The 14,950-nt window shown below is 29.0% G+C and overlaps 2 protein-coding genes across 2 annotated transcripts in view; both read right to left on the reverse strand.

Annotated features, from left to right (window-relative positions):
• The window catches only part of LOC111617270 (neprilysin-2-like), a 49,530-nt gene extending 36,893 nt beyond the window's left edge, over positions 1-12,637 (reverse strand). The window contains exons 1-3 of the mRNA XM_023358587.1: positions 12,497-12,637; positions 3,969-4,081; positions 2,267-2,323 (exon numbers count right to left, since the gene is read on the reverse strand). Of these exons, the coding sequence (XP_023214355.1) occupies positions 2,267-2,323; positions 3,969-4,081; positions 12,497-12,537 (211 nt within the window). The 5' untranslated portion in view covers positions 12,538-12,637. The remainder of the gene's footprint in view (positions 1-2,266; positions 2,324-3,968; positions 4,082-12,496) is intronic.
• Positions 12,638-13,212: 575 nt separating this feature from the next.
• Positions 13,213-14,950, reverse strand: part of LOC111617052 (endothelin-converting enzyme 1-like) — a 45,099-nt gene continuing 43,361 nt past the window's right edge. The window contains 3 exon segments of the mRNA XM_023358391.1: positions 13,213-14,342; positions 14,534-14,604; positions 14,815-14,910. Of these exon segments, the coding sequence (XP_023214159.1) occupies positions 14,240-14,342; positions 14,534-14,604; positions 14,815-14,910 (270 nt within the window). The 3' untranslated portion in view covers positions 13,213-14,239.

Genomic DNA, 14,950 nt, shown 5'->3' on the forward strand with positions numbered 1-14,950 from the left:
GTTTTTTTAATTGATTGATGATTGATTCAATCAACTAATTTGTTGATTGTATTAACTTGATTCTTTAGATATTGAAAATTAAATAAATAACATTATGTTAATTTAAGCGTACAGAAACGTTGCTGTTGTTCCACCAAAAATCTTATTTTCACTTTACCGAGTGCCTAGTAGGTAATTTGCAGATTACCTAGATAATCTGAACATTACCTAGGTAATTTGAGAAATGGAATAATTTTCGCAGCTTTAACGGATCACCCTAGTTAATCTGCAGATTAGCTAGGTAATGCGCACATTAACGGATTTCGAGCTTTAGCGGTAACATATCTACTAAATGAATAGAAGTAGTATCGGAATTGATAAAATGATACATAATTCAAAAATCGAGAAAGAAGAGAAAAAAAACCTGAAACATAGTATAAAAAAAAGGCCTCGCGAATATGACAAGCAGTGGTAAAACAGATGAGCAAATAATTAAAGATAAGAAAGAGATCAGCTATCATTTAAAATATAAACTAATTGCGCAGTCTGTCAATGGTAGTGGGGATACCATTATGTGTGATTAGTGATTATGCTACGGACTTTTGATGCTGGGGTGTGTTACCGTTATTATTATTAGAGAGGTTGCGGCCGACGTTTTCATCGCAAAAACGTGTACGGCGGACGTTCAGCGCCGCCTTCCTGTAAGCCTAGAAGTTTGACAATGGTGTTTGATACGTTGAGTATGATTCCACTGACATTCCAATCGCCATTGTCAAACTTCTAGGGTTACAGGAAGACGGCGCTGAACGTCCGACGTACACGTTTTCGCGATGAAAACGTCGGCCGCAACCTCTCTATTATCTCTCAACAAACTCCTACGTATTGATTGAAAAAAAAGTATTTTTTTCGTTTATAAAAAGTATTTTTTTATTGTTAGCAAGGAAAAGGACATTGCTAGTTTCTCCAGATTTTCTCTACAAGCTGTATTTTTTTTCATTATTTATTCAGTATTTTTATTAATTTTTTATTGAGAAGACTATGTCTTGTTTATAAAATCGTACTGCCTGCTGTATTACCAGCTTAGAGGATTGAGGAGTACGTGTCAGAAGTTGCAATTTGGCACAAAATATTAGGTTCCCAAATCATGCGCACATAAAAAAAACAGACTTCTAGATACTCAGGGAACCTAGAACCGAGTCAAAATAAAATTTAAAATGGTGACACATTCTACAAACTGGTAGTGCGAGATTTGCGCATGCATTGATCGTTGGGAAGTTGGAAATGCCACTGGGGTACGCTAATGAAAAAGGTTAGGAACCGATGGTCTAAATTATAACTACTTAAAACCCTCAACAAAGCTTTCAATTGGACAAACTGTCCCAGTCTTTCAATTGATAAAATACTGGAACATGTTACAAAGAAATTTTCAAGAGATAACTAACAATAAGAAATTTACCTCAAACATAAGAAAAAACCCTCTCAGTTAGATTTTCAAAGCAAGGACGTTCTAACCGAAAAAAACCAACGATTCTGCAGATCAAAGGCTTTTTCCCACATACTTAATATCTAAAAATGATAATTAATTTAATATACACCAAAAAGAAAGGAAGAATGAAGGAAGAGAATAGAAGTAAATTTTCCAAGGGTTTTTGGCTGCAACGGATAACTTATGTCTTTTCTGTTGTAATGAAGAAAATTTCTTTCTTCACTATTTTTCTTGTTTTTTTTTTTTTTTTAATTTTTCTGGGTGATTTTTGTGTTTCTGTTGTTTGTTTATTTTGTATTTTTGTTGCACTTGCAAAAGGCCAAATGGCCAGTGTCTTTTAAGATTAAAAAGGTTATATCCACATATAATTTTAACATTTCGCTGCATAATAGTTTATTTATTTATTGGAAAAGCGAGACGTCAAATATTTCCAACCACCTACAACCAATATTGGATTGTGAGATTTGTATCTACATCGTGTACATATTATTAATATCTTCACATTAAAACAGAAAAATTACTTCGGTACAGAGGTTAATAACTATAAATCTATTAACAATTTCTAAAATGAGACTACGAAAAATTAGATGCGGGAATCTTCGAATCCACACAAAATAACAATAGTATATTATTATTAGAAGAATCCTATCATTTTGTCTGGTGCAATATGTTATGAAACTTTTTTCCTTAAAAATTTATATAATATTAATTTAGTAATTAACTAAAAATATACGTTCAAAATTCGCAATAGTAGCAGAAAAGACCACGAAATAATAGACTATAAAGAAAAATAAATCTCACCTGAAAATTTGCATATGTTATTTAAGCAAACTTCTTTCTTTGGTTTTTGAGATTTATCTATAAATGATAAACAGTTTTAATAAATTTTTATGTAAAGAAAATATTGGAAATTGAAAATAATATTAAAACGTATTTGAATTGCAATTATTTGATTTTCGTCCTATTTTTAAATTAATCTTTTTAATAGCTATTTTTTAATTCAAAAATAGCTTTTAAGAAGATTAATGAATTTGAAATTTAATAAAAATGGTATTTTGCAAAATACAAACTTTCTAACTCTGATACAATTGAATTCTAGATAAAAAATATCCAGCGAAGACTTGTTTAACTTTTCCGGTAACATTTAAAAATTGCATTATGGTATTGGCCTAATATTATTTAATTAAATTTTCATTGAAATCAATCATTTTAAACGCGTTTTTTACAATGATTCATTTCTTTTTGAGATTAACGATTTTGAATTCGGGGATAAACGGAAACACTGAAAAGTGGTTGTTCTATTCATCAATGCAACTTTTTCATTATTAGTGGTTTAAAATTTGAAAATAGGTAAAATAGATTTATTTGCATGCTTTTATATTGGTTTTGATTTATTTTAGACTTCACTTCACTTAAACTTGATGACTTCTTCGTAGTCAATAGATACGCGACACTCAATTTAACAATGCGTATTAATATAAAACCCAAAATTTATTATTTGCTAAGGTTTACGTTCTAAAATAACGGAAGCGGCTGTGTTACTATCGTGTGTACTAGAGCTACTAATCTGTAACAAAAATTTATTATAAAATATTTATCTCTTTACCAATTGTTTACAGTAATTACTTTTGCTAATCTTAATTCGAATACGCAAAAATACATCTTCTTTTGTATTTTCAACAGCAGAAATATGAAATAAATTATCTAAAATACATACATGTATACAAACATGTTAAACATAAATAATAGAATAAATGAAAATTTTTGGGACAAGAACATGCTAACTCAGTCTATTGTTGAATTTCTACACATATAAGACTGATATGGTTTCCAAACTCATGACATATAATTTCCCATAGATTAATCTATCAGCCTCTTATATAATTAATCATCTATGACCAGATCTGAATATAGGAAAATTCAAAATTTCAGGGTGATTTTTCCCGAACACTTGAAATAGTGGGTTAGTATATTCTTTCACGAAGGTCTTTAAATAAAATAACAGTTGACGACGAGCATCTCATCTAAATAATTGCAAATAATGTTCTTGAAATTATATACTGTATTAAGGTAAGGTTTTCTGATATATTAACATTCTATACTCGCATTAGCAGATACATATGTACTGTACAATAAATAATTTAATTTTAAAACTTGTTTTAAAGATCTATTCACTAGTAAGGATCAAGAGTTACAGTTGTGACGCGCAAAAACGAAGGCTTCATCGTCTTTAAATCATATCGATGACGGATACCAATTAAATATCATTATAAATACACAATTTAATTTTCAATTTTTTTTTTAGATATGGAACATTATGCCTTTGGATGGTATTACAATTTTACTTTAGTTTTAGTACATGAACGTTTATTAATTAACTTCCAACTCTAACTCTTGATTACGGTTTGTTAATATATACAGAAAACTTTATAATTGGAATAATGATATAAAAAGAAAAAAGGATTAAATATACCTTTTTGTTTGTTTTTTTATTTTTACTTACTTTGAAAATGTAATAAAACACCAACCATGACAAGAAAAGAAATAAAAATGACAAGAGATACCAAAATAAGGTAACGTTCTAACAATGTCCTGTTGTTCCAAATGATGCATTTTCTGCAAAACAATGAATTATTTTAAAATTTAACACCAAATATAGACTATATGTCGTAAATGTATTTCAAAAAATTATGAAACATTATTAAAAATAAGTTGACGTTTTAAAAAGTGTTGTATATGTAAAACATCAAACCGAAGCCTTGCATAAACAACAGTGCAACCACAAGTATTTTCTAGTTTCGGTTTCTTAAATCAATAGTTTTTAAAATAACATAATTATATAGTTTGTTTTGAAGAATGTAAAGAAGACTTTTATATACAACAAAAATTTCGAGTTGTTACTTATATGTAAAAGAATATCTAAATACTTTAATATTAGAAAACTAGAAATTCTCTCATCAACACGACAGAACTCTTTTTATGAGAAAGTAGAGATTAAAGAATTGTACTGAGTACAGTATTGTACGAGTACAGATTTCAAGAAATTCAAGAAGAGTTACTGATATTTCTATAAATTAAGGCCCTTGGCAAATCATTCTTACTCAATGTTGCTGAGTCTGACCTCGGTCTTTGGAATTTGCCTCACCGATTTTATTTTTATGCCTTCCCTTCCCTTAGGCAGGTATTTTCAGACAAAATAGTGAGTCTTTTTAATTCCACATTCACGAAACAAAGATTAATTGTATTTACGTTAGTTAGATCAGCGACAACACTAAATAACAGGCTCGTTACATTGTTTCTTTCGATTGGATAATAGATCGTCACGTGGTCACTATGAAAATAATTTTTAAAAAGTTTGTTATAGAAGTGACACAATACGACTATCTACTTATAAAGTTTAAATTTAAGGAAGTAAGTTTAAAATACGCCATTTGCCAAAATATTTTTAAATGCAACTTAATGGAGATTCCGTCCTCAAGCAAGAACAAAATAAGGTCACTGACAACGTAAGTGCGATCATCGATCTAAAACTGATAAAAACTTTACTCTATAGCTAATATTTCCGCAAAATAAGTAGCCTATACTTTCCGTCAGAACACAAATATAGCCAATATTTCATGTAGATTGGACAAAAATTGCAGCAGTTATTAGGAATTCATACTACACACAGAGACGGCGGTTTTTATATTATTAAATAATAAATGAAATAAAATTTAGATATGTTAACGAGGGCAAGGAAAAGATAAAAATTGTTGATAAACAATTTTTCAAGCTTTTATTTTTCTTGTATAAAGTCTGAAGAGTAAAACTTCTATCTTAAGTCGCGAATGATTTATTATTATTTCCGCTGTGTTTTTCTCTTATTCTGAGAAATTTTTACGCCTCTTTTTGCATTTTCTGCTATCATTTGTTAAGCGCGTGGATATTTTCTGGGGGGGTCCTTCCGGATATGTCGGTTTTGTTCCTTTTCAACCGGCCATCTTGTTGCGGGCCTGGCCTGGCCGAACCAAAGAGGCACTCAGCGCTCACAGCACGGAAAGAGTTAAAAAAAAGCGCGTGGATAAACAATGACGTTTTACTATTAATTTAGCGCTCACATACAATGTGAGCGTTACGTTACACAAATTAATAATGAAAATGAGATGAAGAACAAAAGTATCTTCTGTTCCATTTCTTCCTGTTGGATGTCATCATATATTTATATTTTAGGATTTACATGTAAATTTACAGTACCGATTGAAGAATGCCTCGCTCCAAACGTGTTTTGGCAAATACGACTTGTTTGTTATTTTCTGTTCTCTGTATTCAATATTTCATGTGTTTTCCAGATAATGCATCCAGTTTTGTGTTTTAAAATGAATCGAATCTTATTAATTCGAATTGTTGGATAATTCGAGCCTATTATTAAGTTATTTTCCTATAAAATTAACGTTTAAATTAGCGTTTAATAAAGTACAGTTGATTTGATTTTTAGCATAAATTCAGATAAAACTCAAAGCTAGTTTGCTTGGTTAACTTTACGGCCACCCAATACTTTGGCGATCTGCCTAGGAAAAATGTCTTCCCGAAGGTCTTTTAAGGATAACTGCCCCTATTCAGGAGTTACAGACGTGGAGAAAATCCAGAAAACTCCACGTGGTCAGCCCATCCTGGCAAGGTGCGAACCCACGACCGAATTCCCAGTGTTCAGAGAACGGAATCGCTTGGCCGCTGGTGGGCCTAATTTAAAAATATTTAATAATCACAACAACAATAACGGATCACTAGCCAAATTGTTTTTTTTTCTTATTATTAATTATCCTTAATACAATTCGATAAAAACGTGGCAGATCGTTTGGTATTACTAATGTATCGTGTGATGTATATATATATTCTGTATATATATATTTTATTCGATTGTACTCATAAAGTGTTGGCCACAAGGCTTTCGAAATAAACAAAACACCAACTGTTTAATTACGGCTCATATTACACAAGAGTCACTTTCTTAATTACGTTTTATATCAATCCATCTTTTGACCAGACAGTAATAAACATTTGTTAGATGACAAGAGGATAATATTAGGATTTAGATTTGTGTATTAAACGATAAACGTTAAGTTATTCTTGCTATCGATAAATTCATTTAACTTCGCCATTTTCTATTTCATATGTTTTTTCTTAAAATTATGTTTTCTAATTTTTTTTGTATTTCTAATGTGTCATTGTACAAAAACGAAAATAGACTTATTAAAAAATAGTAGATCTATTAACATTTCTACTATTCAAAATGTTATTAGTCTACTATTCAAAAATAGTAGACTAATAACATTTATTAGCTAAATTCTCCAAAGATCAAGTATGAAATTTGAGTAATTTTTTTCATATAACACGTCAAACCATAAAAATAGAGATGAGTAATACGAATTATAATTTCATATACATATACACTAAGTTACAGGAGTAGTATATCATAAAGCATTTTTCACTAATTTAAATATTATAAATTATTTTCATAAATTTTTTATTACATTAATGCAGTGTTTTTCAACCTTTTTTGAATACGCGACCCCTTTACAAGTTAAAAAATTCTGGCGACCCTCTAGGGTCATATTAAAACTATATCAGTGATTTAAAAAAATATGTATTTAATTTTCTTTCTGTTGAGAGAAATTACTGTTGATGACTAAAATGAGAATTTGAGGAGAATCGACAATAACTTAAGACACGTATAGTATGTTACTTCCTTCTTATAATAACAATGGGTTCGGAGTGCTGTTGACCTTTTTTTGGGGGGGAGATGAGGGTTTTTCACTTCTACTTTTCTACGTATTACTTCTTTTTACAAGTCAGCTCAACACTTTTTCAGCAATCATTTTCTGGGATGGGCCGTACCCACCCAGGCCCCTCCCAGGCGACACCCATCATTCGGACCTAAATGTCAATCAAAAAACCAACTGTACTGTATAATAAACAGGTACTGTACAGCCTTCTTGCTGAAATTGTAGTTTTTTTTTAATGTAGTATAGGACCTACAAACACTTGTCTTTTTTCTTTTACCCGAGACCCCCCGTGTAAGGCTTCGCGACCCCCTGGGTGTCGCGACCCACAGGATGAAAAACACTGCATTAATGCATCCGCAAAGTGTTCAGGTTAATTATTTAAATAATGTTAGGCACTTGAATCTATGCTCTTTTAAACATGATTACGGTCGCATTATATTTTTATTCCTGCTCGAATGTCATTGTTCTCTTATTCTTGCTCTTATTCAGTCTGCACTTTCATGTCGGCACTTCTTTAAAATCAATGGCTAATCGGGCACTTTGTGGGATTCACGCACAAACTGATTTTGAGGCCTCCTTGTTCTAAATATTAAGTAATGCTATCAAATCAATTTACTACTTAATTTAAAAAATCAAGCCACGAGTTACGTAACTTTCCGAACAAAAAAGTTAAAATTATGTGGGCTATCAGTTATGAGATTTTATTTTATATTTTTATAATTGTAATAAAAAAATTTCATTTTTATTTTAATTATCAAAAAATTTATATCATTAATTATTATAAAATGGCAAAACGCTTAATTTTGAGGGCAGAAAGGTGTTTTATAAAAATAAAAATAATAATAATAATAATCGTAAATGGTGATAACGAGTAAAATCATTAAGTCTGACTTTCACTCGAGATATGATAAATGACCTTCTATCTCCCACACCCTTGACTCTAAAATTTAATAATATTAATGCTCCTAATATACAAACCTTCCTGAAAAATTTTAAAAATTTTCGACAAAGTCACAAGAGTTATTAAGGTTCAAATTGGGAGAACAAAATTGTGCCCCCCAAACATCGAAAAATCCCAACATTTTTTGCATTTTTCGACATTTCAAGATTCCTCTAAGTCTAAAAATGTAAAAATATTTATGGAGTCATTTTTTAACAATTGGCACACTTTCCCTCTGTTATATACAACATCTTTAAAAGTGGTTAATTAGTGATTAATTAATTTTAATATTCAATGATATGATTCTAATTATCGACTAAATTGCAGTGGATTTTGTTGTTTTTAATGGGCTTGTTCTGTTGATTGTAACAACTAGTAATGACAATAAAATAATGCTTATTGTATATAATGTAAACGATAATATAATATATGAATACTTACGTTATAACATTTCCTTTACAAAAAGAAGAGAAATTAAAACACCAAACATACCAAACGCAAGTAGGAAGAACTTTTTCATTCGTTCTAAAGTTTGAAAGAAATCACTTGCGCTTATGTGACTGGATAGTGTATACAGTGAAAACTGCTTAGGCGACCACCTGCATTCGACGGGCACCTGTCACAACGGACAAAACTTTCTGGCACCGAATAGTTTATCCATAGACTCTTCGTATAAGTTACCTGTATTAAACGACCACCTGTGTAACGCGACCGCGGGCATCGATTTTTGGCCCGAAACAACATACAACAACTGTAATAAGCGACCACTTCCGCGAATATATCTGGTCTAAACTATTGTTCAACAACGTTTCTCCTTTCTCCCACTCTTGAAATTAGGTGCAGGTGTTAATGAATTAGTCTAGCAATAAAGGAAATTCATTTCAGTTTGTTCGAATTGTTCGAAAAAACGAAAGAAATGCAAAGTGCTGTAGTTAGATCATGTTAAAGTTATCACAACAGCAATTAGCGGCGAAGTTTAACTGTGGGAAAACGAAATTTATTAGTAGACCTACAGTATTTTCCTTGGGGGTATAAAATATCGTACACGATACAATTAATCGGCTGATCTCATCGTTTGATAAAATTTATTTATATTTATTTATTTTGAAGCTCATATACAGTACATGTGCATTAAATAGTTTCTGTATCAACCTACCTTATTTTCACGATATGTTTAGAAAAATAATATCCAAGTAATTTTCGCACGCGAAATATTAAAAAAAAACAACAAACGCATTAATGCAAAAATCAGTTTTACAGGCAACCTTCCTTTTTCGATTCCTCAATGACAATCGCGGAATGTAATGAAATCGTATAATGAGAAATAATAATAAAATCGTTTTATTATTAATTAATAATTTTTCTGATTGTACTTAAGAAAATATTAAATAAATACAGCATTTTTAAAGTTAAAATAAGAATAAACTAACGAAAACCAAAACCAAAGTAATGGAGAGATAGGACGGACTTGTATATCGACCACGTAATACACGAAACTGAGGAGCAAACGAAAAGAACCGAGTCGAATTAATTAAGTCGGAAGAAAGAAAGTATGCATTATATTCGAGAAAATGCGACTATTTTATTAATCTTTAAAATATTGGTATTAATTCTGTCTTATAAAATCACAACGACTCCTGTTAATCGAGTTATCCGATAAGAATAAAATACACCTTGAGTTTTGCTTAGTAAAATACGTACGAAAATACGGGATTACAGTACCACCTGTATTAGACAACCACCTGTCTTAAAGACTACTTTTTGAAGGAACCGTGGGTGGTCGCCATAGAAAGGTTTACTGTATATATCTACTGTTATCCTGTCACATAAGTGCACAAAGAAGTTTAAATATTATTTATTACTTAAGATATTTTCTAACAGTAGAAAATAAATTTTTTTCTGTTTTTAAATAGTAAAACTTACTCCACCATTTATATCAAATTGTCTTGATGAAATGACATCTGTGCCTGAGGTTCGCAGATGCATTTATTTTTTTTTCAAGCTTCTAACTTTCGGAAATCCCCACCACACGCTTCTTAAGCCTGTGTGGTGATCTGCCACAGTTCAAAATTTTTTTGTTAAGTATAGTATTGTACTGTACATTATGGTTTGTTATGAAATTATATGCATAATTTCAAAACAATTGATATACCGTACTTAACAACAAAATTTTTAGTTTATAGATAGGACTCAATCTTTTAGATTTACAATTAAACGTATCATCGTCTTAATTTTGCATAATAAATCTTAGAGAATTAAATTAATTAACAAATTTATCCAAAACTTTTTGTTTTTACTCTTTCGGTAAAAACTTCACTAAAGTTACATAATTAGCTTATTTAACAGTTTTTATTCAAAGACATAAATACAGTAATTAATTATGTAAACCATTTTACTAATAAAACTGATATGACTAAGCTACAAGGCTGTAACCTCGCATAGAACTGTTAGTAATTATTTAATTAAGACGTTATTTGACCTAGACACTTTTTGACTTTATTTATCTTCCTACTTGAGAATATTTTAAATTTCTTTTATACAAATTTCATAGTTATAAAAAATCTTTATTTTCTAATATGTAAAGAAGAAAGTCAGTTTAAATTGCAACATTCTTTTTCGAACCACACTGTTTTCTTTTAAATTATATTGTTTAATAACTGTATTAAAGTTTTTTTGCTACTGTTTGTTAGTTCTTTATAAATTTCAACATGGTTTGAACGAAGGCAATGAAACTTTACAGGTACTATCCTCTCATCCAGCAGGAGGACGACAACTAATTTCGCTCGAATTATCTTCAACTGCAGGCTCACAACAGACTCCCCTTTCTATATGACCTGCAGGATGGTGGCATTCAAATAGTAAAATTACTTAATACAAACCAAATAGCGTGCACGAAATATATTTTTAAAGTTTTGGATGGTGTCGAGTTTAAATATATAGCCTTTTTTTGTGAAATTTCATTGATTGGCCTATTACCATTTCGTATTCGGCTATAAATGGGGCGTTAGAGTTAATATTAGAAAAATTTTGGCTGTCTTTAATTATCTTATGGTAGTAAATAAAGTGCTATTAATTGTTTGCAATTGATGTCATTTTATTAATCAAAAATATAAATAAAAAATATATGTGATAGAACATTTACATGTTGTCTGTTCTCTATACACGTCTAAACGTTTTGATAGATCTGAATCAAGTATTTCGTACATATCTGTATTACCCGTGGAAAATATAAACTAGGCCTACTTTGAAACAACACTCCACTCCCACGACACTTCTGAATAAAAATAATGGCAAATTAAAATGTCCGAACTCAATATGATTTTTATTTTAATATTTGTTTTTTTTTACTTGTTATGTATAAAATAAGTTATGCATACAATTATGATAATAAATAATAAAGTTGTATAATTGATTATTAAATTAATTTTAATTCAATATTTTACGAAATCCGTATAAAAATATTATTTTTTAAGCCAAAACGTTAATTATTACATATAATTTATTAAAAACCTACGATAATTAAATTTAAATTATTTTATACTAAAATCTGTATTGTTTATAAAATGAAAAAGTAAACTGATAATTCTTATCATTAAAGTTTCTCAACTTCTCTAATATCGCGACCTCTTAAACTGATTGACAAATTTGTGTAATTGCTCATAGAATAAATTAGTGAATTCTAGAAAAGTAATTAATGATAATATTTAATTTATGCGGGCCTTAATACTTTTAAAACTTTTAATCTACAAATTTTCTAAGATAATCATAATACTAAAAATACTTGTAATTTCCGAACTGTTTAATTGGAGGAATAGAGTGATAATACTTGATAAAACTTTCTGATAGGCATGACTTATTACGCAACAATATCTTTCAATGCAGCTGTTTTAAAATATAATTTATTTGTGAAGTTAAATGATGAATTTTTATATATATGAAATGATACTTTTAACGATAATCAAAAGATTTTAAAACTATGAATCGTGATCCACAGTTTCAGAACTCCAGAATATCTTTAAAATTCCATTTCATTTAAATATATGTTTTAAACTTATATCTACAAACAGTTAATAATTAATGTGATAAGTTGCTAATATTATATTTAAACAACACAAATGTGTTAACTTCTTTCTTTAAAAACACTTATATGAATAGTTTGGATATTTTTCTTTTTTAACTTTACACTATACAAGGAAGAGACAAGCATGTTTACTTACTCTATATTTAATGTATTTAAATTTACAATTTTAACTATGATACTTTTTTCTTTGGAACATAAATTTTTAATGTCTAATCTCTTTAAGAATGTAACAGAAAAATATTACTCACTTTTCCTCAAGCGGTTTTTTCTCAGATTTTGAATTTTTCATTATTTATCTACCGATTTAAAAAGTACTTTAATTTTAACGATATTTTAGTTTTACAAATTATACACAAGGCTGGAATTTTCAATGCATCTTTATCATAGCTAAGAACATCATCATATCAATTACTACGTCCTTGGATGTATCAAAAGCTATTCATAAACTTCCTTCCGTGGGTGTTGTTAATATTTATATTGTGTTACATATATTTTTTCCACTAGATTTGTTAATATATTGTTAATTCAGTTACGAAAATTTAGCGTGAAATTTATAATAAAATGTTTTTTAAGTTTCTTTGTATGCCATTTATTATCGTTATTTTAGTTCTTAATTATTGGTATTTGAAATAATTTTAATATTATTATATATAAATTTTTAAAGATTTGAAATTAATACATTTTTAGTCTTTTATCAGTAAGAACTTGTGTGTTATAGTATGCAAAAAGACCATTTATGAAAATAAATAAGCATTCTAATTTAATTTTGCAAACGCTATTTTTATAAATGTTATTAAGAATCCGGTCTTGCATTTTACATAATATTTTAATAAATAATAAACTCACGTTTGAAAAATAAATTTTTACAAAATGTCAATAAGGTGTTTCCAAATATCAAAGCTTAATATTAACTTACAGAGATTCGGAATAACATTTTATTCATACCTAAAAAGATTGTCGTTATTCTTTAGTAAGATATGTTCGTATCAATTTTAGTAAATACTTCTTTAATATTATTATACATATTTACATTATGTTTAATAGAATCGAATGAAAATTCCGTAAAATCAATGGTCTTGAATCTGCTACATAGTCGTAATTCTAAAATTGTTAAAGTTTGACAAAAAATCAGTAAGTTAAAAATAAAAATGAATTTCTTATAAAAATAATTTATTCATTCACATGACATTCTCTATCGATGGGTTTACAGGTGATGGACAATTCTTCACTTGTTTCTGTCGTGAGCAGTCTCTGTCAATGTTCTGTTGGTCAAGTCCCTAATATTATCTTCCATTGAAGTATGGGTATTCTTGTTTTCCTGTTTTCCTTGAACTTCTCTGGAACACTATCTTTATTAAATTTTCCTAAGACCTTCGTAAGATGCGCCCATTTTGAGATCTTTTGCATATTGAGATTCTTTGCATTGTACTGTACATTATTTTAACCTTAAACTTCTCTAGAATTTGTTCATTTTTATGTATGTCAGTCTGTTTGATACTTCTGAACCTTTTGCACTATAGCATTTCAAAAGAATTAATGTTACTCATTACATACATGTCATAAATTCTTGACTATATGTACTGACATATAGCCAAGAATGTTTTAAACAAAAATAAATTCGACAGTAAACGAATACGATAAAAAAAACTTATTTTTATTACATTTATCTTGAATTTTGCATAACATTTGACAACATTATTAATTTAGTTATGACATTTAAATCACTATTATAATAGTAATTTTCATATTGAAATTTGTCAGATGGTGTGCATCAGCGTATTGCCTGAGATCTGATTGCTAATTTTTTTCTTACCGTTCTCAATCGTACTTTGTTGAATAGCTTTCGTCTTAAATAAAAAATGTTCACTATTTTTCTTAATTGTTTGATCGAAAAAGCTGTATAAACAAAATTCTAATATGAATTTCAGTGCAACTGTCCAATGATAAATATCTGATTTTTGAAGTTGGATGTACAGTACAGTAAATACAATTCATCCCCATAATCGACATTTATGCTCGGGATTCATGTAACTTTTCAAAGGACAGTTGAAAACTTTAGCAAACTCTGGTGAATTCATTAGAGGGACCATGACTCTAATCAAAATAAACAAAATTTACAATTATTATTAGTTTAGTATTGTATTTTTTTATAGCCTTATCCATGATAAAAGTCTCTGTCAAAAATTTAATAATTAACCTTAATTTTATTTTAAGCATTTCAATGTTCATTATCTCTAGGTTTTGCTTTCTATCACGATAAAGATTGCTTATTTTTCTATTATTACCTATATTTTCCAGGGCTATGTAGATCATCTTCAAAAGTTTGTTTCATGGATTCGATTGCCTCACACCAAACCTTCATATAAAATAAAATATTTACAAAAAGTTTCTTATTGGAATTAATATCTTTTGAATTGTTTTTGGCAAATCAAAATTCTATAGTGTTTTTATTTTTGTTTACTTATATTCCAGATATTTATCAGAATAGCAATAAGTTTTTTATAAAACAAAGCACATTAAGCAATATTAACTTATTTTTAATCAGATTTCAAATGTATGAATTAACCTGAGCATATCCAATGAAAAACATTTGTTTGTTTGTAAAGTCGAGACCAGGAAGATGAGGTTCTTCTCCATGGCGTTTAAGATATTTCTCGTAAGCCTGCCATAATTAAATTTTACCAAAACTATTAGGAAAAAAT

This window comes from Centruroides sculpturatus, unplaced genomic scaffold, assembly GCF_000671375.1.
Source record: "Centruroides sculpturatus isolate CEXI.00-Female unplaced genomic scaffold, Cexi_2.0 scaffold96, whole genome shotgun sequence".
Classification (NCBI taxonomy): Eukaryota; Metazoa; Arthropoda; class Arachnida; order Scorpiones; family Buthidae; genus Centruroides; species Centruroides sculpturatus.